The sequence below is a fragment of the Chaetura pelagica genome, unplaced genomic scaffold (assembly GCF_000747805.2).
Source record: "Chaetura pelagica isolate M959 unplaced genomic scaffold, ChaPel_1.0 scaffold503, whole genome shotgun sequence".
Taxonomy (NCBI): Eukaryota; Metazoa; Chordata; class Aves; order Apodiformes; family Apodidae; genus Chaetura; species Chaetura pelagica.
Window position 1 is genome coordinate 118,011 of NW_009952807.1, and position 27,408 is coordinate 145,418.

Consider the following 27,408-nt stretch of genomic DNA (forward strand, 5'->3'; position numbering starts at 1 on the left):
GTCCTCCCTCAGAATCTGCTCCCAAATGCCTAGAAAAGCATGAGCCCAGATGGTTTTCCTCCTTTCTCTGTGTTCAGCTTGGAGAAGTAGGAAAAAAATTAGATGTATTAATAAAATATATAGGGAGATGTATATATGAACTTTCAATACAAAACTTGCCCTGGCAGCATAAAAAGATACAGCATTTTTAATATCACTTTGTATTTTTTTATTCATGCTCTGAGTTTCTATAGTTTACTTGTCATGGGAACTCTTCACAGAGCAAAAGGCAGGAGGAGAGCAATAGGTGAGATGGGCATGGGCAATGGAATGAGCAAGAAAGGACGACTGGAATCTATGGGCTGTGAAGGTCACTTTTGATGTAGGGCTGTGTAATGGAGTTGTTTACTCCTGCTCCATCATTTCTGTGCATGTGTTTATAGAGTTTCTCTTGTAAGTTCCTAGAGGAGGGGGAACATGACAGTGACTGCACATTAGTTTGTACTATCAAGAGCAATTGGCTTCTGTACTTACAGTCTGTAATAAGGAGTACTCTGTAATTTCAAAGCATAGCAGTAGAGTCTCACCTGACCAGCAGGGCTGACATAATTTGACAAAACACAGCCAGAGACCTTGCTTTTGTTTTCCTCTGTGGTATGGTCCTGAGGAGGGCTAGACTAGTGAATGGATCTAGTTTCTAACACTTTCTCAAAATCCTAAGGTGTCAGTGAGTGTTTGCTGTCTTTGCAGGTTCAATTATTGGATGGATGGCTGCAAATAGAGTTAGGAAGAAGGAGTTATAGTTCACATCTTTGTTTTTATTTTGTTCTCTCGCTGTTCTTCTGTTAATCAATATCTTGATTGCTGGGAGGTTTCTATGTGATCACCAAATCCAGTTCTGGCAGTGGCTTCTCTAGGATGTATTTTGGGATCCATTGTAAAAACTCTCCCTCTGAAAGATGGCAGGTGCAAAATCATGCCTACTATAATGACGCAAAATTATCATTCACTCTGTTAAATCAACCACATTTGTCATCTTTAACATCTAATTCTAGTTATGGTCAGTTTATCTAGTTACATCTCCCCTTTCCCTTAAGTGAGTGCTGCTGTATTGAAGCCAGATGTGGCAATGACCATGCTAAGTGTGCTAGGTTATGGTAAATCTCTTACTGCATTTTTGTGGTCATCTAGATGTCGTTAAAATGATGGCCAAAACATGGATTTTGCCTGCAATCAGTCTTTAATTACCCTTTTAGGTGCTGCTAAGTTCCTATAACCCCATTTACCCTGAGACTAATAACAGAACGTTGAAAAGTGCAAAACATAAGTTCAGACTGTAGATTTACTCTGGTTATTGAACCTATGGCCTTGTGGCTCATGAAAAAGAGACAAAGCAAAGTATGCTGTGTCCTTTTACATAAGTTAGCTTCAGGATGGTGGTGTTTGAAGCAAACCTGATGGCCTGCTGTGGGATGATAGGGTGCAAAGAATGTACTTGTCCAGCTTGGATTCTGAAAGAGAACCAGGCAAAGTACAGTTCAAAAGCCACAGATGAGCTTACCTTTTCCTAGTACAGTTCAGTCTATCCCTATATTAGCTGTAGTGTTTACAAAAATGCCTTTGGTGTGTCCTGACAGCAAACCAATGTTTCTGTGCCACAGCTGCATGAGCAGAGGATTTCAGGGAACTGGTGACACATCTGTTGGGCCACTAAGTAACTGTTTTCGAGGACAGATTAAAAAGCTCTTTGCTCTGCTCTTTTTTTTTTGACTCACACAAGTGACACCCTCTCTGCTCAGAGAAACCTAGGGAAGATTCAGAAAAAGCTCCTCAGGTAAAGAAACCTTTCCAGTACAGTACCCAAATCAGATGGGAATCAGCTGTTCGAAAGCAACCTTTGTAGACCAGGCAATAAAGGAAAAACTGAATAGCCCTATTCATGGCCTCAGCTAACACTTAGGGAGTACAGTATATGGACCAAAACTCCTGCAGTATCCTCCCCACACCCACCTTATATTATACTCACAACCAGCTAGCTGTCCAGAGGAGCCTTGCAGAGTAACTACAGAAACTGCAGCTCCGTGGCACCTGTTTGCTGTGGGCAAGCCATGATTCAAAGCTGTCGAGGTTCAAGTATCAGGCAGTGCAAAAGGGTTTGCTGGGACATGTAGTTAGAATTAAGGTCACAGCAATAATAGAAGACTGAACAAGAAGGTGTTCCCAGCTGTGGCAGAGAAATGACTTGTCCATTATCAACTCATTCGTACTTCATCTGCATATTATAGCCATGCAAGCCCGTTATTATACCACTTTGATTTAGATTCCCATGAAACACGAATCACCAGTAACCAGTGTCTGACCAGTCATTTTAGAACATTTTAGGAGTCATTCTTTACAACCTGTGAACAGCACTCTATAGTCTTCTATGAGTTTATGAGAGTATCAGTATTACTGTTACCCTTTTGTCAGGCTGCTCTAACATGTTCTTTCCTCATTTGGCCGCTGAATTTCAGCAGCGATGGAAGAAAGAATCTCAACATTTGTCTTCCTGACAAATTTGCTTAACGTTGCCGAGGAATGTGACAGTAGTAAGGTCAGAGACAAATCAGACATTTGAATGATGTAACTGTTATCTAAAATACGTGCACTTGGTGTCTGTTGGTGACAGTACTCTGTTAAGCTCACCTTTGAGGGTGAAAGGATGTGCCTTCATATGGTCTCTTCCACCTAACTACTGTGACAGGAGTTACTCTTGCAGTTCTTAGACTCTGGTCTGTAAGTATTTTGGATCATTTCAGAAGCTACTGCTGCTAAGAAGAATTTCAAGGGGCCTTCCACCTAAAAATGAAAGCAGTGAGCAATTCTATAACCCCACATTTGCTGAGATTTTAGATATGATTTTTCAGTTTAAAAAAACCTCATAATATCGAAATAGGTCTCCTGCTGACACAAGAGTAATAGAACAGGCATTCGTGAATTATGGTGATTATATCTCCTAACACTGCCACAGGTACTTTCACAAAAAGACTTATGAATGTCTAAGCTCCTTTTTTCACTACAGCATTTCTGGTTCTTCAGTGGTTGTGGCAGGGCACAACTTACACAATCCGGTGGTAAACGCTTATTGAAATAGGTTGTGTCCTGCCCCCAGACACATGTTCCCATTTCTTCTTTGTCAGAGATGAGTTTTAGAGTGAGTCACATCTGCTTGTTGATCCAATGCACATCTCCTTTTGAGTGCGTATGATGACAAGATGCAATGGAAAACAGCTTTGGATGGAGGCATCCTGTCCAGTCCTAGCAGCAGCTCTCAGATAAGATTAAGGATGCAGCTTTACATCATGCTTCATGTTACTCATTATCCTGTGGTGTACTGCAGTGGCTACTGAACGTCATAAGCTATGGTCTTCCATCTGCCAGGAATCCCTTGTAGCATAGCTGTTGTGATATAGCAGCCTGTGAGGGATCAATACTGCCATGAGCAGCAGCTTTCCTCTTTCTTCACACTTCACTACTGCCAAGATCTTTGAAACAAATTTTTAAAAGAAGATAAAATATACTATTCAGTTGTAAGGGAAGGGGAAACTATGACCATTGCGGAGTTTAGGATTTCTTATATGGGGACACAGGAGAGCAACTCCCAAGTGGCAAGTGATAGGACTTTTTAACTGCCTGTGGTGCTGCACCTATCACAAGGGACCTTGTTTTGGGTTAGAATGGCAGAGAGCAATTTCTTGAAATTTGGTAAATTAATACTTTTCTACAGTGTTATTTGGCTCTGGGATTTTCCTTGAGGTGCAGGGAGGGCAGGTTTAAAGTTAAGGTTTATTTTCCCACTGCTAGTCCTTCCCTTTCAGCACTGCAGGGATAATATAATGGACCCTGTGCCAAAATGTCTCTGTAGGAAACATTCATGGTCCTGCACAGTAAGGTTCTCCTTTGAAGCAAAATCCACTGATTTGGATCAGGTATTTATTTATCTTTTACATTTTTTAGCCTGCTGTGTTTCAGAGAGGTGCAGAAATGCTGTTTTCAGAAGCCAGAGCACCAACACATGTCAAAGACACAAGTGCTGCTGGCCAAAACTGCTGGCCAGGCCCCCTCCACTGAGCACTGAGAAATACTCTTTTGTTTGTCCCATAGGAGACCAGCCAAAAATGAGCTGCTCAACACACAGCTGGTTCAGCTCTCCCCCGGAGTAGGCACAGAAGGCACTCTAGCCCCAGACCTCTTTCCAAGCCCCATCGCAAGCTGAAGCCATTCATTCTTTTGTGCAGCTGCTTGGAGATACAAAAGGAACTTTATTATTTATTTTATTCCATAATAACAGAAAGACAGTTGAATTCCCCTAGCCAGTTTTTGGTTGCAGTGACTGCATCACTAGCCCATGAAGGCAACTGCTTTCTTTCATACAGTGTCACCTAATCCATCAAGCAAGAAAAGTACAGCTGAGTTTTAAATAGTGACCAAAGACGTAATTAATATCCTGGATTATTTTAACTATTTCCAGTTACATACTTTTAACAGCAATTTTTCTAATTCAAAATCAAGGTCATAGTCCAGTGGCAAAGAAGGGAATGATCACAACCACTCACGTAGCTCCCTGGAGTGACTTGGTTGCTTCTATGTCTAGTTGCTATGTCTGACTGTAAAGAAAAAGCTGATGATAGGTTAGTTGATGAGCTTGCCCTTGAAAAGCCTCTGTGATGTATTCCAGAGGTTAAAACCATGATTAGCATGCAAATTCTACTTTAAACCTGTCCTGATTCTTCCATCCAGCTCTGCTGCAAGGAGGCTCTCCTTTTTAGGTCACTAGCAGATGAGCACTGGTACATCTGACTGTTTCCTCTCCTCAGCTGTCTGCTGGAGGCTCTCCTCTCCCAGAGGCTCTCCTGCCTGCCGTGCCTCAGCTCCTCCAACTCAGTCTTGCATCTCAGCTCCAGAGCACCTCCAGCAGAGGCTAAGCAGACACATTGGGCTTTCTCCTAGAGTAGCAAAGGTGCTGGCAGGTGCTTCTTCAGGTAACTGCTCTACAGCTCTGACCAACAGAAAATGCAGCCACTTGCTTACATCAGGCTGTGCAGCAGTAAAAGAGAGGGCAGTTTTTCTTTCAAAAACCTTTGCAGTTGTACCCAGTGGCTGTCACAAAACCCCGGAAACTTCTGAAGCCTTTTGCAATGACAAAAGCAAAAATCTCTATAAAAATATGTATGATCACACAGTTTTGAAAGAAAGGGTTTTGTTTGGGTTGGTGCTAAGGAAATTTATGTGAGTAGAGCAACAAAAAAATACCTCCTGCATTTACAGCAGTGCTTACCAAAAGGACCTCCTTTGTTTTTATTTTATTTTTGCTAAGAGAAGGAAGCAAGAGATACTGAGGTATTGCATAAGACAACAGTAAAAGTTTTTTTCTTCTCTTCTTCTTTAGATAAATATCTAGGGGTCACAGTTTTCTTTGAATTATATCTGAGGATATTGGGTGTATTTCTGAAATACTGCGTGATACTTCACTGCTAATATAACATGAATCTTTCGTTTTCTATTTACAGCCAGTGCTGATTTCCCATACAACGGTCAAGCTATAGGAGATGGAGTTAACAGAAACTCTGCCATTATTGGAGGTAGGAAAACCATCTACTTTTCTAAGATACTTGGCAGTATGACTGTGACAGCTAAATTGCAGTTGGCAGCATATTCAAGCTATTTGCCAAGAGCTGACTGTGTGGGAAAACTATACCTGAGCAAAGTTAAACAGAAGTTTGTGTTAAGTCCATGCAGGTACGTTATCCTAGTGAAATGGTTTGTTCTCACTTAACTTGTCCCCTCTGATTCAGTTTTAATCAAATCAAAATACTGATATTCATAATCCACATATTAAGCATCCATATGGGGAGCTACTTTGCAGTAGCTACTTACATTAACAGAGTAATTAATTTATGTGAAATGGCAAGAACATTTTTCCAGTTACAGCAAAATCAACATTAATCTCTGTGGAATACTATTTGCTCCACCCTTGACAAAAATCCCTCATGATCCCACCTGGCTTATTAAGGGCCAAATTCTGCTATAACTTATGTGCCAGACAGTGCCATTCAGTGTGATAGGTGATGTTAAGTAATACCAGAATTAGAATTTTGAATTAGCATTCCATTGAAGCTGCCTCCAGAAATAAGGTTCCTGATTAATTGTATGCACATATGCAGTTTTCTCTGCCCTGTCCTGTAGTATAGAAGTATTGCACTGTAACTTTCCTGGGAGAACTATGCCACTGTGTTGTCAGTTATTACTTGAAATAAGTAACATTTGGGGAAAAAAATCACATTTGGGAAAAAAAAATCACATAAAAGAGAACATAAGGAACATGCACACTAAAAACAGGGCCTAGATAACAGTGAAACAGTAAGATTTAGGCAAAACCAGGTTCCAATTAGAGAAAAACAATCTCCAAGTAGTCAACAGCCTGGCCTTGAGACAGACCTGCAGGACACCTGCAGGACAGATGAAGGGGATGGAAAGGAGCACTCCCCACAGCTTATCTTGTTTACAGCCTTGAGCACTGGGCAAAAAAACACTGAGTAATTGAAATCACTGTATCTATATATTAATGAGCCATTAGCACACAAAAATTTGCAGCCACAGGCTAGAGGGACCCCTACTAACAACAAGCCCCCCTCTTTGAGCAGGCACAGTGAAATGCTTGAGCATTGACATTGAGCATTGGGTATAAAAGTAGCACTTGTGTTCAGGAAACTGAGCTTGCTTTGTGGAACACCACCCTGCTTCCTTTTCTGTGCAGAACTGGGTATTAAAGCAAATCCCAGCTCTTGTGTGTGGATTGGCTTTTGCACACTGGGTAATGGACCTTGCTTTTCCCAAAAGCAACGACTACATCAAATTCTGAAGGCCTATGAAGAAAAAATTGTAAAGATCAGCTGAATAGCTTCCAGTCAGTTCTAAATGCATACGAAATTACATACTGGTGATGGGTTTTATCATGTAAAGCAACACTGACTGTGGTCTAATGGAATTTCATATTTATTTATTTCTTTTCCCTTGCCCCCTCAAGGGTCTATGTTGCCAGATCCAGCTTTAGATTTGTTGCTTTAGTTTTGATTTGCTATGTTATTTTTACTTTTCAACTTATATTTTTATTACTACTTAAAACTTTTCCTTAATATTTTGAAAACTTACAGTACTAAAAGGATACTATTACATTCCTCAGAAAAATTCAGGCCAGACCTGAACAGCCTGGCTGTCTAATGCATCAGTTAACAAAAGTGGAGTACCCTAATCTAGCTGATGAAAATATTCTTTTTTTTAACCTGAGAATTTGTATCTTCATCTTGGAAGACCCTCATGCCTGTAGAGAAGGGCAAGAAAAAGGAACATGGCTGTTTTAGGCCGTAGATAGCTATGCCTGAGAGGTTAAGGTACATGAGACTTCTCCATAACCAGGCTGAACCCCAAATAGGCAGTTGCAGGGGGAGCAATTAAGGATAGGTCTGATGATGAAGTGATTACATCTGTAATTAAGTGGAGCCGGTACCTAATGGGCGGAGTGAGACAACAGTGAGCCAAGCCAATTTTCAAGGGCATGTTGAGAAGCTGTGATGGATTTATGTAGCCATTGACTGGAAAATATACATCAGGATACTTCATCCTCTAAGAGCCGCGCAGACCGTGACACGTCACCATGTCACTCTGTTTTGAGAGCACTCAACACCCTCTGCCTTGTGGTCAGCAAAGCTCACCTCCTGTCTAAGTAGGTATTAATGTTGAAGTTGCCCTACAGGGTGCAAGTCACTAGCAGATTCCACTCAAAGCCAATTTGCATAGAGTTAAAACTGTATAAAAATATTAGAGTAATGGAGATGAAGCAACTGTGGTGACGTTGAACTGCCCAGGGGGCAAGGAGCTTCAGCTCAGCTCTGAGGAGTTGTAGGACCCTTTCTTTGTGTAAAAATCTGGAGTTGTTCTCCTTGCTACTGGCACCTTTTCTTTCCTCCTCTGTGCAGGTGTCATCGCAGTGGTGATCTTCACCATCCTCTGCACCTTGGTGTTCCTGATCCGCTACATGTTTCGCCACAAGGGAACCTACCACACCAACGAGGCCAAAGGGGCAGAGTCAGCCGAGAGCGCCGACGCTGCCATCATGAACAATGACCCCAACTTCACGGAGACCATTGATGAGAGCAAGAAGGAGTGGCTTATCTAAGCCCACGGGGATGGGGCCTGGGGTGGGATATCAGCTGGGCCAGGGTGGGACTGGGATGACTTTTGCAGTGGGGAGAGAACACTCTGCGTCAGACGCTTGAGCACACATATGGTAAAAAGATCAGCACAACTGGAGGAGCAAGTGACAGGAGAACACCACTGAGACTGGAGGAAAAAAAAAAAAAAGGAATATCTCAAGCATTTAAGGAAAAAAAAACTTTTTAATATTTATTTACAGCAAATTGCCCCTTCCATATCCAACTACAAGAAAGAGCAGTTTTGCAGCTTCAGCATTGGTTAAAATTTTCAGTAATACCTGTCTATTTTTCTGTGTGTTTAGAGGTGTTCTGGATACCTGCAACAAGAAATGGGGCTGGTTTTTTACATTTTTTAAAAGCTCTTTAAAACGTGGATAGTTCTGTCCTGAGAAGAAGTGGCAGAGCTTTTCTTCCCAGTGTTGTGTTCCTTCATGGCTGGCCACTTCACCACAGGCTGCCCTCAGCCCTGCACCTTGACTGTGTCACTGTTCATCTTGGTGGCATTGAACCGAGGGTTCAGGGCTGGGAGAGGGACAGGGGGGGTAAGGATTCATGCCAATCATGCTCACCAGTTTTTCAACGTCATCAGCCGTGCCAACCCTGTCAGGATCCATCTTCTTGACCCAGGCACTTTGTTGATTGCATACAATTCTCATCAACCATGTAAAAATACTATTATTACAATGACTACTGCTACCAGAGAGGATGATCATAAAGCACAGGAAGCTTTGGGGTTTTTTTATTATTATTATTATTATTTTGTTAATCTCTGAGGGAGGATGATGCTGTGTGAGTCTGTAGACTTAGTCTGTTCCTGTGTCTTCGGCTATGGCACTGGTGACCTGAGGCACGTGCTAGTTTAAACTCAGCTCTGCCTGTGGCATATTGGTATATACTGTACTTAGGTATAAGCATTGTAGTAGGCAATTAGAGCCAGACTTTGTTTGCTTCTGTTTATTTTTTATAGGCTGTCGTAGAAATATTAGTACAGCTCTAGTCAATGCATTTGAATCCATGGGCTTCACATAATACCTTTTTCCCAACTCTAGTGCACAAGTTTTTTCTTTAAATCCTTTGTTTCAGTCCCTTTGCAAGGAAAGCTTCTATTGGCAGTGTTCACATCTGCAAGAAGGTGAGGCAAAGGAGGCTTGGAAACTGCCCAGAGGGCACATAAGAAACACCCAGCACACAGTGGAGAGTTACTTTTCAATACAGAGATTTACCTGAACTATTTTGCTGTCTTTATAAGGCATTTTTAAGAATAGCAAAGCCAGTGCCAAGTGCAGCATTGCACCTCATGTCCCCTCTTGGACCAGGGAAGTTGTAGGTGTTGCCTGAGGAGCAGGCAGGCAGCTTGTAGAAAAGGCAAAGAGAAAGCCTGAAGACCTAATATCCTTTGATGGCAATAACATAGCTTTAGCAGAGGAGCATGGTTCTCCAGTGGTCTGATTTGATAGAGTTTAAGACCTTAATGGGCAGTTTTTATACTGCAACAGAATGAAGGAATGAATGTGTTGCAGGACATTTACTGTGTGCTAAACAAACAGAAACAATACCAAGAATTTCCCTTTGAAAGTATTTATGCTTGTGACAGTCCTTGTTTTGCTTTATCTTTAATATTCCTGGGTTTAGTATGCACAGATTTAATATTTTTTTCTGTACAAGAAAGCTTTAGTTTTCACCCAAATCTGCAATAGACTACATTGAGGAATGCTGGCATCATTAATTTCCTTACCTTTTTGGTTGCATCTCTATTATTCTAGTCAATGCTTTACAATCAGAAAAAAGAAAAAAAATATCATGGAGGAGGAAGAAAATATTGGATTCTTTCCAGATAAGAAATTTGTAAGCACAACTTGTCAGACAAGGCCAGATAGTTTGTGTTTGAAGGACAGTAGCATGAACTCCTGGGTTCACTGAACATAAATATCACAGTAAAACAAGGCCATTGATTTATTCTGTTTATGGATTTGATATAAGCATACAAAAAAGTTGCCAGTTTAAAAAAAAAAAAATTACTTTCTCAGGTAACATTGTGTGGCAGAGGGGTTCAGGTAGGCATAAAAATCACCTCTGTCACTCCTGTGCTCTGCAGTCTTATGCCTTGCCTCCAGTGTTAACCTCACCCTCTCTTGTGTTCAGTCGAGCAGTTCCCTCCTTGTTCTTGTTTAATCAGGGGTGTAAAGAAAGTCACCACCCCTTGGAGAGTATCAGCATGGGATGGATCTAACCTGCACCACTAACAATTCCACAAAATACATAGCAATCACAGTTGTCTTTGTAGGACTGAAATGCATTGTCTCTTCTATATTCTTTCATGTGTAAATTTATTTTAATGGTATTTTAGTCCCTCAGGACAACATCCTTGCCTGCAACTTCAAGTTTCCAAGAGAACTGAATATTGCATAATTTGCACAGATTGGGTTTTCATTTACAGCAAAAAAAAGTTGCTTACTAATCTGAATTTATTGTCTGGAAGGAGGATCAGACTAACATCCTGGGAGACTAGAATCCTCTGCTGCATCATGTGGGAGAGACAGGTTTAGCAGCCAAGGTGCAAATTCGACAAATGCCTTGGCATGGCATTGGAGGGGAAAGATGGCTCAGCATCTGTGCCTAACTGCGTCCTTGGTGGAGCTAGGGACTGCTGTCTGGGCTCTGGTAGTGAGGCCTGTGACATCTTCTAAAAGATTACCACCTAACCTCCCACAACCTGGTAAGCAAGAATTTCTGAATAACAACGTTTGACCATTGATTGCAATAGTTGCAAATTAGGGTATTAAATTTGAGAAACAGGTTTTAAATTTCTGAAATCAAGTTACAAGCATCTGTGTCTCTCCATCGACTGGACAACACGGGCCTATTTATGTGAAGTTCATTAGTGCTGTGTTAAAACATTGTTAATCTTCAATCTTGTCATTATTTTCTTGATACAGTCGCTTTCATAACTAAAAGCTTTTAATTATTACAATTCTCTTTTTTCTTAAACTGGACCCTAGACATGATATTGTAGACTAGCAGCTGGTCTCTGTATAGGCACTTGGTGACTGTCGGTGAATTCCTGCTTGTCTGCTTTGTATTTAATTTTTGAAAATGGTATATATTTAATTATGGACAGTAGTCATTCAGCAGCCTAGCAGTGAAGCAGGAGCAGGCTCAGAGAAGTAGCTTGTGTATATCCATAGTTTGCTTCACATGCTCTTATTTGTGCCAAAAAAACTCCTATTGTTTAACAGATACTATCCATCTGCCTGTTGTGGGAAAATCTGTTGGAGGGGGGGAATGGATCTTGCTTTTATGAAACTCTTTACTTTCCCTGAAGAATATTAAAATAATCAGGTCTTTATCACCTCTTTTTTAGCTGTGTCACCTGTCTGAACTGTGCAGGAAAATGTAGCTTCCTGTACTGATTGGGAAACCAAAGTGTCTGGTCGTGTTTCTAAAAGACTTGTTCGCAGTTCCATGGGAATCAATGGCAAAACTTCTGCTAGCAGTGGGGAGATCAAGACTGGGCTTGAGGCTGGGGCTCTCACATTGGTGTCTTGATGCAAGCAATATTTCAGATCCTCATGCATAACATGTGCAGGCCACCAGGTGATGAGCCATGGAGGTCCAGAGACCCAAAACGGTGGAAAACTAACCTTGATGTTCACCCAGCCTTCAGGGGAAATCACAATCCAAGCCGGTGGTTTTGAATCAAGCCTTTCACATGTATCTTTAAATGGTACTGGAGTATTTCTGCTTTGTATTTTCCTTGTCTTAAACATTACCTATACCTTTTATAAGATCTTCTAGCAGTTTTCACCTCAGAAGTATGGCAACCTTTTAATATCTTACTCTAGGCAGCATGATGTATGTGAAAGGATGGTCATCAGAAATGGTTTAGTAAGACTGCAAAAAAAAGGTGTATATATACAAGTTTATGATAGTGATAAGAATTCAGTTTAAGAGTCTAGTAAATAATTGCATTTTAATTAAAATGTGTCCTTTAGTGGTAGATTGATCTGATTTCCAGGGTATCTGATGAAATATGAAGCTATCTCAGTTTGACAAGCAATAGCTTTTAATACAGTTTCTCCCTTGAACAATTTTACATTCCAGTAAGCACAGTGATCCTGAAAGGGTGTCATTTTTTGAAAGCAGAACCTCAGATTTCATTGTCCTTCCTAGAGAAAAAAACAAAAAACAAACAAACTAACAAACAAAAAGAAACCTTGCCTTCTAAAAGCAACAGCATGTAAATGGGAATGAAAGGACAACATGTATGTACACCTCATATCTTCTGTGAATGTCTTTCCTTATAACTGAAGTTCTATTTGAAAGCAGGTTGCTAAATAAACAAAAAACAGTATAAGAGAAAAAAAAAAAATGAAATAGTTTTAATTACCCTAACATCTATTTCTTTGTACTTTGTATATTCTGATCATTGGCTATATTTTTCCTTCTGTAGTACCAGGCAGTCAATTTGGAAAGGACAGAAGTTGGGAAGGCCTTTTAAGAAAAAGACACCCAGTATATGAAAAAAGGGTCTTCATTGATTCACTGAAGTGCAAGTATGTTCCTCCTGCATCAGGCAAACCTGATTACCTGTTACAGAGGAAAATCTCAGTCAGTGTAAATCTGTACTTGTTGAGGTGAGCTAAGGGTCAGTGTAGGATTTTGGTAGAAGTGAAATTACTGCCTTTCTGAGGTTTTTTCCCTTTCTGATTACTTTGCAGATAGCAGCAATCAGTCTGCCATCAGTTCTGCTCACATTTGTTACAGCAGGCTTTGTTGCTTCACGAGAGTTACATGCTACACATGGCTGAGTGTGGGCTGATTGCCTTCCTTTCCTGCCATAGCTCTGTCCTTTTCTTTATGAATCTGAGCCTTTATTAAAATTTTCAAGGAAAATGTATGCCCAGCTCGATGAACTTGTGTCTGTTCCTTCTAGTAAACTGCTATATCAGGCTTTTAAAAGATTTTATGACGTGAAGCATTTCATAAAAGTTAAGTGCACTTGAATGGGAGAATGTGAAGTCTAGGCAAAGAAGCATCAGTGCAACAACCACACGAGTCAGAGAGACTGTGCTTGTCCCAGACTGTTGCTCTGTCTACAGTGTGAATTGCCTTAACCACCGACCCAAAGCTCTGCCCCTGTCCAGGACCTTAACTTATTTTGTGGAATACATTAGTGTCAAAGTCCTGTTTTGATGCCTCCTGCCCATGTGTTAACTGTTCATTTGTACTGACTGTTGTAACCCCTAGAAGGAGAGTCACACTTTCTCCAGGAATTTTTTTTGTTTATCTAGGACAGCTCTAGAACAGTGACAGGAGCAGAGGTTCAAGTTTAAAGCTCTTCTGATACTTGTACGCTGTGGCACAGAGAAAAGTCTTCGGCTTTTTGCTGTCCTCCTGTGTGTTTCGCTGCAGCCAGAAGTGTGTGGGTATGTGCATGCACCTCTGACATCTAAAGCTATTCAGGAAGCAATGCCTGCAGCTCTTGGGTAATTACTGCCATAACGTCAGGATAGCGTGCGTAAGATACCAAACTTGCTTCCAATCCTTGAGTCTGCAGTGCTAGCAAAATCACTCACTCTTGAAATTAAGTGCCATTTTGGAGATAAACTCGGACTGTGCCCCACAGCAGGAGGCACATAGGGTGCCTCAAATGGGACCAGACTTGGAAAAGCATTATTTAATGATGTGTGACACAATTCTTTTAACAACCTTTTTAACTCTTGACATTCACATACAGGCAGACATTTTTGAAGCACCCTGAGTACATCAACAACTTAAACCAAGAAGAAAAGTGGCTGATTTGTGGCTTCTTTACTAAATACATTTTTCTTTCAAAATCACTTACTCTAAAAAGAAAACTATCAACATTTTCTTTCACAGAGAGTGTTTCTTTTGGCTAGTTTCAAAACATCGTATGAGAAAAGTAAAGCAGTTTTTCCACATGATAAAGCACAACCAGAACTGCTTCTGTGAAAAGGAGTATATCTTAGATATTCTCTGAAAGTATATATGTACTCAAGTAACAAATTCAGTGCATCCCATTCCTTCTGTGATGCAGCAGCTTCCATATAAATAGTATCTACTTATGCCACCACCACTATTTTTTCCATAATGGAAAAACACCTGGATTAAACAACAAACATAAGAGAAAACTGTGTATGTTCTGTTTTACCATAGATTAATGTTCTGGCTTGATATGTAATAGGGGAATAGGGAATAGCAAATTGTTGTTTATTCAGTCTTCACATCATTAATCCTGCTGTCTCCAAGGGTTGGAGATGTATTGTCACCATATTAATTATTAGAACCAAAAGGTATTTATACTCATAATATTGAACAACTGGCATTTTGGATTCTAGCAAAAGGCTGCTCCAAGGAATTTGTATTTATTGAAAATGCACATTAAGGTGATGACATTTTCTGACAAGTAAGAAAAGTAAATTATTGGAATGATACTAGAGCAGAAACCATTTGAAGGAGTGTCTAGCAGAAAGAGTTTCTTCTTACCCTCCAGTTAGGGATTTGAGGGAGGTACAGTGCTGCAGCTAGTCACATACTGCCATCTGTGCATTGCACTTTTTGGCCAAAATATCTGAACTCACATCTTTCACATGCTTCAAAACTGTCTGTATTCAAGAATACAGTTGAAGATGTGAAAGTTAAGCAAGCTGCTCTGGCCGCTGTAGAGGGCACAGAATCACAAGTCCCAAGCACTTCTTCTACCTGCTTCTCTGTTATTGCTTAGAAGACAATTCTCAGATGTGTTGCCACCTGTCCCAGTCAGTTGTCTCCTTTCCCCCATCTTACAGAACCACAGAACAGCCCAGGGTGGAAAGGACCTTTAATGACCTTCTGGTCCAACCTTTTGTGGGAAAGGGAGCCTAGATGAGATGATGTAGCATCCTGTCCAGGTGTGGGTTTTTTTCCCCATTGACTCAATTTTCAGGGCTGTAGTCTATCAACAAGCTCCTGTTTAAGACAGACTGAAAGAGTCACTGGGACAAGTCAACTAGCTCTTGAATCAACCAGAAAGCAGTAGATATAGGTGACTCACCTCAGGTGGTAGCAGTCTTTGTCTTTAAAATTTCCAGCCTAACAGCTCTCCAATATTTAGTCATGACTTGGGTTAGCAATGGAGCAATGTGCCAAGTTTATGTATTTTTTCTAAATTCATGTGGAGGTATGTAATATAAATAAACTTGGCTGAAAAAAGACAAGGTAGCCATGCCCTGTTTGTTGTTATTCTCTAAACTGTGCATCTTCACACTTACATGAGGTCACTGAAGGAGTCTGACCTTGGCACAGTCAGTACATCATTCACAAGCTGGCCCAACAGTCCTGTGCTGCTTTAAAAATTTTTTGAGCAAATATTTAAAATTAAAGGTATGGTTTGCCATCATAAAGCATTTGAATATAAGTAGCTAGTTTTAATTTATTTCTGTTATAAAACCAAGGTCTGTCTGCAGAGTTTTCTTGTGTAACTGCCATTAACAAGACCTTTATCCCTGAAACCTAAACTACTGCAACAGGGCAAGGTAACAAAGACAAATTCTGTTTTCTGCACACCCTGAAACACAACACTAAGTCCCTTTTGCTACACAGTCCTGATACAGGACTAAGATCTCTGTAAGCACCTAATGGTTCCTTTCCAACCCCCTTATCCACCACTCTGAGGCCAGCATGGAAAGAAACTGGCTGACAGTTCTGGGTTTATTTGTTTTCTCTACCTCTAATTTAAAAATTTTCCCTCTCACCATTAAATTCTTCATGTTTCACTGTCACCTTTGAACTGCTTCCCAGCAATGCTTGCTACTTGGACAATGGTGAAGCCTCTCACCTTCCTATAATGTGACTATTGTAGTGGGAGCGTTGTATGCCACTAAATTCCTGTAATCTGTTATGTTTGCAGCTGGTTTTTATCTGTTTATAGTATTCAGTGGCTAAAAGGAAGAGTTTGGTTTCTGCCTTCTGCAGCATTATTTTGTAACTTGTTTGTATTTGTGCCAAAATCACAGCATTGTCTGGCAAAAAGAGTCTGCAAACAAGGCAGCTGCACCTCATGCCATTAGGCATACTCTCTTTTACTTGGTTCATATTTTCCCAAGAGATATTGATGTACAAAAATTAATTTATAGCAAAAGACAGCTTCTGTTTTCCCTAGGGCTGCAGGATGTCAGCACTAACCCTCAGCCATCCCTTTCCCTTGTATTTTTGTGCCATCTATACAAGGACACAGGTAGCCTCCAAAGGAGGACACAAGAATAATGACATTATAAAAGCCTCTAGTGGTTTTAGTGACTTGGAGTTGTAAAGGTCTGTCTCGACAGGGGTAACAAGTCAGCAGTCTTGCAGATCTCTATTATTAGCACATCCAATAAATATCCCAACATTTATTATTAAATAATTTCATTTTCATTGGACCAGCACTTCAGAGAGCAGAAAAAATGCTTCTGCATTTGGAGTATCTGAGATACTATACTCATCCCATTGCAACTTCTGCATTCTTTCTGATCTTATAAAGCTCCAGGTACTTAAGATATGGGATCAGAGTCACTTGACTGAACAAGGCTAAGGCATCACTTGATTCCCATTCTTAGAACTATAGGGAACTGGCTTTCCACAAACCTACTTTGCCTGGTCAGTCTCACTCACACACTGGAATGGAGGATCTTTTCCTTTGCTCTGCTCTTCAGTGGATGAAGTCCCATCAGTGGGCTGGGCAAGTGTCACACACAGTATCTTCAGTCCTAGTGAACTGTGTGTTGAGCAGCTCATCCAGGGCTCTGATGGAACAGCATGATTCGGCACAATATTTCTGAAAGGCTTCAGCTCCTTGACAAACTTGCTACCCCATTTGACTAGTGCTAATTAGTAGAAGCCTGCTGGAAATTATCTATACTGACTTAATCCTGAATGCAGACACCAACCTTAAATAAGAGTGCTTCATTTTATGGGGATTAAGTAGAACTCACACACACACACACACACTAAGGAGTGCTTGGGCTGTGCTCAGTCTGAAGCTTCTTACTGACATATATAAATAGAGATATAGAGATAAATAGATATTTTTATGGAGATGTTTTATAAGTGGCCTTTACTTTGTGCATGGTAATTATTGCCAAACTCTTGTTATTTAGGAGCTACAGTGTGGCTGGTTCTGCAATCTTTAGAAAGCAACCAGCTGTCTCTGCTGCAAGGGGGACTTGGGTTGTGGGCTTGGATTTTGATTTTTATTAGTCAGCTATAATTTGCATGGTTTGGATTTGGGTTTTGTCTTGATGTTGTTTGTTTTTTTTCCTCATTGGTTCTCTGGCAGGGACACATTGGGCTCAAGCAGGAACTTTTTTCTCGGTCTTTGAGAAATGGATTGAAGCCATCAGTGCCATATAACTCTTCAGAAACGCCTACCTTGCGCAGCCCAATATGTTGATCAGTGTGAGGGCCTCAAAACTCAGTTTCTTTAGCAAACTATTGGAATTTTCACCATTTAGTGAGATGCTCCTATTTCTCTAGCTTTGCCAGATAGCAAGCTAGCAAGAGCTGGGCTATGGGTAGAGCCTTGTGAGCACGAAAAAGGCTCAGCAGAGACCAGGAAATGAATGAGGGTTCAGGTGTAGATTAATAAACATAGTAGTAGCCACAGACTGTCAAAATTGCTGCTGAGACAGGTAATTCTACTTATTTTTTTCTTATATATATATGTATTTTTAGTTGTTGGGGGTTTTTTCTTGGGTTTTTTTGCCATGTCTGAGTAATGAATCTTTGCCTGCCAGCCAGCTCTCAATAACTTGGGCTCTTGGTTAGAGGTAGAAGTGCAGTTGTGCTTTCCTATCAGGCTCATTCCTGCTGCTGTGGAGCAGTCTGTACCCAGGAAAGGACCAGGGCCATTAGCTATTAAGAAGATGAAACCAGCCTCCTACCCCTTCTCTCCAAAACAAGTTGAAAGCCAAATCCTGGGGTTATGTGCCTACAAAGCTGGCCCAGTTTCCTGGCAGGTGAACCAAGACCTTGTCTGTTTGCAGTTATTCTAGTCCACAAGTTTCTTTCTTGAGCACAATTTTCCCATGGGAAGAATAACTAAGATATGATGGTGACCCTATTTAAACAAAAATGTGTATATTTAAAAAAAATCCTAATCTGAAAGTATAGTGTATCTGAGATTCCTCTGTTATAGACATTTAGTCTAAAGATTTATGGCTACATTTGCTATGTTATGCTTGAATAAACATATAATTAATTGAAATACTCAAGACTGACAAAAGTAATATGATCTCTTTAAGGAGAATAAACTGTTTGTAAATTTATAAAGAGTATAATCTGTTAGGCCTTATTTGAAGTATGTACTGTGGTTTGGTAAAAGTACAACATTAAAAGAGCCTTGCCAGATGAGGTCTGGTTTGTTTTGTGTCTGTGTGTGTGTGTGTGTGTGTGTGTGTATAGTTGCTTCTGAATATTTGAAATCTTCATTTAACTAAAAAAACCTTCTATATGCTGTGTGTATAACTGCCTGAGGTGACATGCAGTGCTCCTCAGCTTTCTCTGTGCAGTGCCTCAGGGGAAGGGACAGGTGAATCTATGTTTCTTGAATAATTTGGATCAATATTTTTTTTTGAGACAAAAGTGGCCCCTGAATGGCTGGGTATTTTAAAAAGAAGATCTGATAAAATTAATAGTAAGAACTCAGACTAATGCTGCCACTGCACATCCAACTGGTTTCTGTTTGTTGGGGGAAGGACCTAGGGAAGCATTAGACCCTTTCAGAGCAAGAGCTGGTGTGCCACAGGCTGCATTCACATCTGTCCTGACTGGATGGAGTGTATCCATCCCTGCCCATGTCACATCACATGCATTTGAATAATGACTGGTATTGCTCATGAGATTAATTGTTAAGGGGAGAGACATTCTAGAGGCTGGTCTTCTTGCAGGTATCCTCTTGCCCAGTGCCCACACAGGCCAGCAATAGCTTTGTGAGAGATGATGGACTAGGACCGCTGCTGACACTGCCAGCTCTTCCTCTGTGTCCAGCCTAGCTGGCCCCCACTGGTACTGGAGACACACCAGTGCAGCCCACAGGACAGAGAACCATGCTTCTATACTCATGGAACACTGGGTGCTTGCAGTGATGGCAAGGCCTGCTACCCCTTTGTGCAAATGGCTCCTTACTGCAGGCAACTCTTCCTCCCTCACACTGCTCTGTGAGCTCTTCCCTGCAGACCAGCAAGAAAAAAAAAGGTCTGTCTGGGCATTTGAGGGCAGGATCTCATCTCTGACAGCCCTCTTGGTTATTAGTTGAATCTCAGGAGGTGTCTTCAGCCTTTGAGTGGTGTAGGAACACCCCAGGTAGGTCAGATCAAAGGTGCATCCCACACCATAGCCTGTTTTTGTTGTGCCCAAAAGCAGATACCTAGGGACAAAATTAATAAGGACTTAGTATGGTATGCTTGTGATACTTCCTCAGAAGAGCCTCTTGACATCCAACCATATGCAGTTTAAGGAATTTCTGGGCCAGAGGTGTGTTTATATGTTTAGCAATCTTTTTCATCCCTACTTGCCATGTGTTTGTGCAGACCAAGTGGTGTCTCTTCCACTCCAGTCATTTCAAAACCAGCAAATTGCTATGCTATTTAATTTACAAAAATAACTAGTAACAAAAGGGAGTTTTTTTCCTTATCTCTGCTTGCTGATGAAACAACCTCACCATGTCTTAAAGCACAGATGCAAAAAAAATTAATCAGGTGTAATTTGTGCTCTGCACAGTCCCAATTACATCTCTGCACATGCCTGTAATATTCACTGTATTTTGTGATGATGCATTGAGGAAAAACTGCATGGTCCTAGTACCCAGATAAAAGTGAAGCCCTGGGTGAATTGGCTTCTGACCAATACTACCTGTCATCATCTAACAAGATTTGCAACTTGATCCTACATTGCATGTTTGCATGAGGATTATTTTTTATTTGTGACTTCCTCACCTACAGGTATCCATGGCTAATCATGTTTCTGGTATGTGAGACAGGCAGATGCTGTGCTTTTTGGAGCTGACTGCTGTTATCCCCCTGTTTAAAGGCAGGCTGTCTCACCTCACCAGCTTCAATCTGAATGGCTGCAGTTCTGGGGGGAGAGGTGCAGGTTCTCTCTGCCCCAAAAGTTGTGAGCTGCCCAGGGGGACCTGCTGCCATGCCAGGTGGGTGGGTGCAAAAGGGGCAGGGAGGCTTGCTGGAGGAAGACAACAGGCTTAAGGGATGGCACCAAGAAAGGTATTTTCCTAAGGTACTGAAAGAGTCTTTTTAAGTTTGTTGCAGCCCAGGAGAGTCTGGAAGTAGTAGGAATTGAGGGCAAGGATGAAAGAAAGCAGCTGGCCTGGGAAGGCAATGCAGGCAAGGGAATTTTCTTTCTTTCTGTTCTAAATCACCCATCAAAGCTGAGAGGTTTTGTTTTGTTTTGCTTTGCTTTGCTTTTCTTTCAGAAAATCCCTTGTGCTAGTTCAGTTTTAAATTAAACCTAACTGTAATTGAAAATTACTTTTGGTAAACTCACCTAGAAGAATTATAGGCAGTGCTGCCTCAAAGTCCTGGCTGACTGTGGATCCTGATCCTATGTAAACCAAAGAAAAGCCAGAGGTGTCTGACCTCTCTAAACTTCTCCATTCCCGTTAACTTAAATTATCTCTGTGGTGTTTCAATATGTATTTCTGCAGAAAAGTCTTCCCAATGGAGGGTTTTATCTCACCTTTATAACTGATCTTGTCTGAATCCCACAAGTTTGATGGTACCCTGCAGGAGTTAGTGGATGGCACAGCTGCTCCCCCCAGAGACCCAAAAGCCACTGTAAGAGAGCAAAAGACAGCAAGTCTTACAGCTTCAGCTGTTCCACCAGTCTTTGTGATACTCCCTCACACCACACACAGCTTTTTGTACATCTCCATTTTGTTAGCATCCTCAAGCACACAGCAGATTAAGCACTGGTTGTTCCCAGACAGTTGACAGCAGATCTCAGCTCTATGTTAAGTTGAAAGCCCTGAAGGCCCTAAAGAGTTTCAGCTACTCCTCTCCCTTCCAACAGGTGTGAAGTTCATTGAAGCTGAAAATGCAGCCTTGTGATGCCTGCTCACCTAATGAGCCCAGCTATTTCTGGCACTTTTTTTCCCAGGAGTGCTGGCAGGAGAATCTTCACTAGCTGGAAAAAGGACTCCTGTACCTTCTTGTTACTGATAGTTTGGTAACTGAGAGGAGGCAAAGAGCTGCACAGATACAGCAGTTTCCAATTACTAAGTGTTTTAGCAGGATGTGGTGAAGGGGAGGGTAGAAGCAAGGGGATTAACTGCTTGACTAGATTTACAGGGGCTCTGGTAAAGATGCATATTAAACGCTATCAAACAGTAAGCCTCAGAATTCAGTGAGACAGAATTTCCCTTTGCAAAATCATGCTAGGAAAGCCTGTTAATCTCCACACCCTTCAGTTGTTTCGTGATGTGATGTGGCAGGCAGGTTAGCATTATTGGCTTTTCTCCATTTCCAGGTGCCTGTGTATGTTTATTTAGCTGGTTAGGAAACGAAATGAAAGTGCTACTTTTGTGTGTGTAAGGGTTTCGTGGGGAATACTTTCTACTGTTTTGATGGATTAAAGGATATGAACGTTTATAAAGGATATGTATTGAAACTGTAAGGCTTACTTCTTAATTTGTATTTTATTTTAAAAATAAGAGAGGGAAGTCCCTCAGGTGGTCACGGGAAGAAGGAGCAGGAGACACCATGTTTTCTGGAAGTGCTGGAAGTTTCTGCTCATGTGCCCTTATCTGGCCACCAGCTTCCCTCCCCAGGCAAGCATTTATGAGGTTAAGGCACACTCCTGGTCTTTTGCTGATTATTCTGGTGGTCCACCAAGACCAGCTGTAAGAAACTTCCTGTAGGTGCTTGCAGTGCCACGGTCAGCTGTTTACCCTGACCCAGCCACCAGTCTTCACACCAAGCAATGAGTTGTATGAGAACTGCTCTGCAGAAGACCCCTGTGTGCAGGGAGCTGTGGAAAAGATGCATCGCTGTGTCATCCTGTGGAGACCTGGACACGGGGAGGAAGGTGCCCTGAGAGTTACCATCAGGCAGACTCACAGTCCCCACCATGGCAGGAGCACCACATCAACGTTAACTGGGACTGCAAGCAGGCAACCGGATGGAACCAAATAGGCCAAAACTTTGCCAACATCTGCAAGCAAGCAAGCAAGCCCAATTCTTTGAATGGTGTTAGGGCTTTTGGACCTAACAAGGTGCTTTGCTACAGCCCAGAACAAATTGCTAGACTATGCTCCTTCAACCTGCCTAGTTTCCTCCCATTAGCAAAGTCCACAAGGACACTGCTGCTGGCAGAAAGAATCACTCTGATGCATTTCAGTAATTTACAAAAAAATTGCATTGGCTTATTTTCCCTCCTCTTCTTTACTCCCTTCTTCTTCTTGTACAATTGATTTCAGGACCAAGCAGGCAACCATAATTCAGTCATAGTGTCATAGCAGGGACTGAATTATCTATGGGAAAAGGTTGGGTAAAGAATTAGTATTTATTTGGACACCAGGAGTACCTATCACTTTTCTGTCATCAGGGCTGCGTCAGGCAAGAGTGCGTCTTGCCTAGAAACCATAAATCAGGTAACACCATTTGGCTTTGGTCACCAGGGCATTCAAATCCTATCTTCATTCACACCTCCATTCTTCTCTTTTTAAATTATTGAATGCTTACATTTGTACCTCATGTTATATGGTTTTGTCCTTCACCCCAAGAAAGGATTCTCTAAAGGTCATTAGAGCTTCCTTCTCTCTAAAGACCTGAATTGCTTTTCGGGCCATTGAGTCCTGGGCACACCAAGAAGACACAGGTAGGAATGTGAGGCAAAAAGCAAAAGAATGAGGAAAAGCAATGTAATGTTATCGTGGAGAAGTAGTATTAGCAATGGGGCTTGCAGCAGCAGGAGAGTAAAGGGAAGGTAGCACCAGGACAGATGTGTGGGATTTGTCATGGGCAGCATGGCTGGCAGCTGGTGCCCAGAGGTGAGACAGGTTTGGAAGGCCAGCCAAGCCTGCATACCCCTGGAGATAGGAGCACCATGTCATTCCTAAGGGCAGTCAGGATGGAAGAACATAAGGGCAACCTTTTTCCTGTGTAAAGAAGTTGGTGTGGATGGCAGTGTAAGGTATTATCCAATTTCAGGAGGAGCACTCACTGCAAGACAAGCAGCAACAAGAAAGGGTGAAGAAGAGCAGGAAGGATAAAGCAGAAATGCCAGATTTTCTAGAATCAGTTTAGGAGCTTTTTGGGTGCCACTGGACACCACATACCTTCCAAACAGTAGCATTTCTAGTGCTAATGCTAGATATTATCACTAGGGACTCAGCCTCAATAAACACTAGTAGCTTGCTCTCTTCCCCTCACTTCTCCCATGAGTACTTGCATTTGCTGCAGGGGATACCCTCAAGATGTATGGCATACATCAGTGGCATTTTGGATTTCTGTCAGGAATTGCATTTTGTTACTGGAAGCTGAAGATAAGTTTTGGGATAGGAAAAAAGCTATTAAAAAAAAAAATAATCTAAATTGCAAATAAATTTGTAGAGCTTCCAGTAACCAAATAACCATTAGAAATAAATATGCTAACAGCAACTAGCTGCTGTCTTTTGTGCCCTGATTGGCTATGATCAAGGGCAAAGTCTTCTTCCTCCTGCAAGAGTCAGTAAGGAGAAAAGAGGGAAATCATGGTGTATAAAACATACTGGCCAATTTCTGCTTCAAATTGTTTAACCTCTCTGTAAATCCACACGGCAGAATCAAAGGCAGTGGATTCAAACTGCAAGCAGAGCCTCGAAGCATGCCCTTGGCTTCTAAACAGGCACCAGGAGTCATTTTCTCCCAGAATATTTCCTGCTGTACAAAAGAACACCAGATTCTGAGAGCCTGCAACCGTAAGTGCAGGCGTGAGTGATACAAGACAGCATTGATTATTCTATGAACTCTGGTGACAATCTCTGGCTCCCAGGCAAAGACACGGTGTGACTTGCATCCTGGCATCACCAACACAATCTGATGTTCATAAAGGATTTGCTGTAGGGACAGATTATGGCATCAACAAGCTGTTGGTTTTCCTTAACCCTATCACATAAATTTTCAATCACTGTATTACTGTGCAGCAGCTCCAAGAGAAGTTCCACAGCTTTGATTAGAGAAGAAATTTAATTCAACTGGCCATCTGCACTCTGGATTTACTAGTAGCTGTCACAGTGCATGGGCTAAACAATCTCAGTGTGGCAAGGACCTCAGCAGGAGGTCCCACAAGTGGAGATGACAACCCCTCCAGATTGCTATGAAACCAGAAAAGCTCTTTGAAACATCATTCCACAAATGAAAGTTAAAGGGGAAAACAACAAAAAAACCCCCAAAAAACCCAAAACCAACCAACCAACTAAACAAAAAAAAGCCAACACAGTAAAACCCAAGAAAGCCAGGCAAAAGCAGAACATAGTTTACCTTCCCAGCTGCAGTGTGAATTCTAGCAAACACACCTCCAATATGAGCTGGCAAGGGGAAGGACTGAGTTTTGGAGTGTCCCTGAACCTGAGCAAAACAAAGCACACCAGCAAGGCCTCTGAGGAGCTCACTGGAGAAGCCAGAGAATGAAGACAAAAGTGGAGACCAGAAAGCAGAGACTAAGCAGAGGGATAGGCTCAGTGCAGACAATCCTTGTGTGAGCTTGTGCTTTCCCAGTTTAAAAAAAGGATAGGAGAAAATTCATCTTCCTATCCCATTATTATATTGAGAACACACTGGGGAGAAACTGTGAGAAAGTCTTGTTCTTGCACTGGCAGTGGATGTTCTTCTGTGTAGGGTAATCAGCAGTCTTGAAAGGTACTGTTGGAGTGCAAAACGGAGAAAGCAGGCACCTATTTATATTTAAAAGTTAAAAAGAGGGATGGGAACATGTGAAATAGAGCAATGCAACCACAAAATCCTGAAAACTCCATATAAGACTTCCTCCTCACTCTGTTCCTTAAGTTTTGGGGGTTTGGGTTTTTTTGGGGCGTTTTTTTTATTTGTTTTTTTGGGTTGGTTGGGTTTTTTGTTTGTGGGGGTTTTTTTGGTTGGTTTTGTTTTTTTCTGTTTTGGTTTGGTTTTTATCTTGTCTAAAGTAGAATTTCAAATAAACAGATTTCTGGTTTATGTATTTTGCTGAGATCTAAAATTTGTGTGTGTGTGTGTACGTGTGCCTGTTTCTATTAATATAACTTTTCCTTAGAGCAAGTTCATCCAAAGAGTGCCATCTACTGCTTGTAAGAACAAGTCGCATGTGGAAGCACAGCCAAATGGGGTGCTGCATGTGGCTTCCTGCAGGAAGCTGGTTTTATGATATGAGGACTTCAGGTCACTCAGACCATTTTCGTTCTTTCTTGGGACTAACTCAAAGGTGGAAGATTGGCTGCAGGGGCCAGCAGTCCCAGCAGTGCCACAGCTCTCCTCTCAACAAGGTTGAAGAGGAGATTTTTTGTTTTCTCATTTGTTTATCATCTCAAGACAAGCTTTAACTGGCACTAATGCATCCTGTAAAACTGTACATCTACCCCATCCAACAGCTTGGCTCTTTGAAAGGATGGGCAGGAGAGGGGAGGCACTGCTCTTTGGTATGGTGCTCCAATAGCAGGCTATAGTAAGACTATAAATTGCTTCTATGCCCCCATTATTCTTTCTTGGTCACTCACAGCTCTGAAGCTTGTCACAGGACCATTATGCCTTTTCTCAAATTCTCTTGGTTGGGAAAACAGCAACTGGTTCCAGGACGTTTCACCAAAGCTGGTGCTTCCTGTCTGCAAATGCCAAACTGAAATATATCTAAACACATCTTGCATGTTATCAGCTTATATATTAAAGCACCCTCATCTGAGTGGCTTTCTGTGGGCTGAGCCTTTTACAGAATAGTTCACGCTGGGCTCTGAGTGACTTTTCAGCTGGCCCTAGAATACCTCAAGTGCTTGTTAGCCAAATTCTGTTGCAATTATGATGGCACAAGATCATGAGCTATGTGTGACATTACATCCACATCTAAGTTGGTAACTGCTGTCAGACACTTCCAGTAAAGAAAAGAAAATATTTGTATGCTGCCTGAAACATATACCCCAAAGTGAGATCTTAAAATGTTTGACATATCCCTAGCTGGAAAGCTTGGGTCATTGTATTGAATCATCACGTGTATCCACATTTTTAATGAAATGGTTTCTTCTGTGGGCAAGAGAAACTTCATATAGCCATTTTCAGATTAGCAGTTATTGAAACCTAAACTAAATGCTAGTCATATTGGAAATGTCACATTATGTCACATTATGACTTTATTAACTCACAGTTCCTAAAATATCATTGCTGAAACCCTGATACTCAGATGTTGTCTTTCTTCCCATGATTTTGTAGAACATAAATAGCCACCTTATCTCAGTCCTGCCAGCCCAAAGAACATGGTACTGAAAGATGGACAATACACTTTTTTGTGATGGATTGTTCCATTTTGGAAACACATCAGGCTCTCTGCTACTCATGCCAGATCAACATTTAGTGACTGGAGCAATAAATAAAGAGGCCTGGATCCTCTGTGTAGGAACCTACTCTAAAGCTGCTTTTCCGTGCAAGGAGTATTTGATTGGGGATCAAGAGAGAGTGTAGGAAGCAGTACCAGAGTGGAGCTATTGACCATCACTAGCACTCACAAGCATGATAATCTAGTAGCTACAGTCAGCCTGATTTTTTCACAGATCCTGAACAAATCAGAGGAGACCTGTGAAGTGTCCCATCCACCTCGATAGGTGTTACTTCAGGAGTTAATAGTATCTCAGGTGCTGACTCTTAACTACATTCCTTACCAAAGGCAGAAAGGAAACCTTTTTAGAGTTAGACAGCATTTGGCATTCCGAATGGTTTCCAAGCAAACAGGCTTCATTCAAAACAGCAATTCCTTGAAAAGGCCCTGTTTCCAGTAAATGTTTTGTGCTTTTGTCACTGAAAGTCCCTGGAGGAAGAATGTAACAAAAGTCCACAGTAATCTGCTCAGGAGTAGAAAGCCTCACCAGAGTCAGTGTCATGCTAGTGAAACCTTCTTCAGGTGCTCTGCAGGGCAGGTTTCCCTGGGCTTGTAACAGCCAAGGCCACTTCTT

General features: G+C 41.5%; 1 protein-coding gene across 1 annotated transcript in view; it reads left to right on the top strand.

Moving 5' to 3' along the window:
- LOC104386417 (contactin-associated protein-like 2) overlaps window positions 1-8,194 on the top strand; it is a gene marked incomplete at its 5' end in the record, with an annotated part of 120,189 nt that extends 111,995 nt beyond the window's left edge. The window contains 2 exons of the mRNA XM_009995027.1: window positions 5,529-5,600; window positions 7,995-8,194. Coding sequence (XP_009993329.1) covers window positions 5,529-5,600; window positions 7,995-8,194 — 272 coding nt within the window. The remainder of the gene's footprint in view (window positions 1-5,528; window positions 5,601-7,994) is intronic.
- Window positions 8,195-27,408: the final 19,214 nt, after the last annotated feature.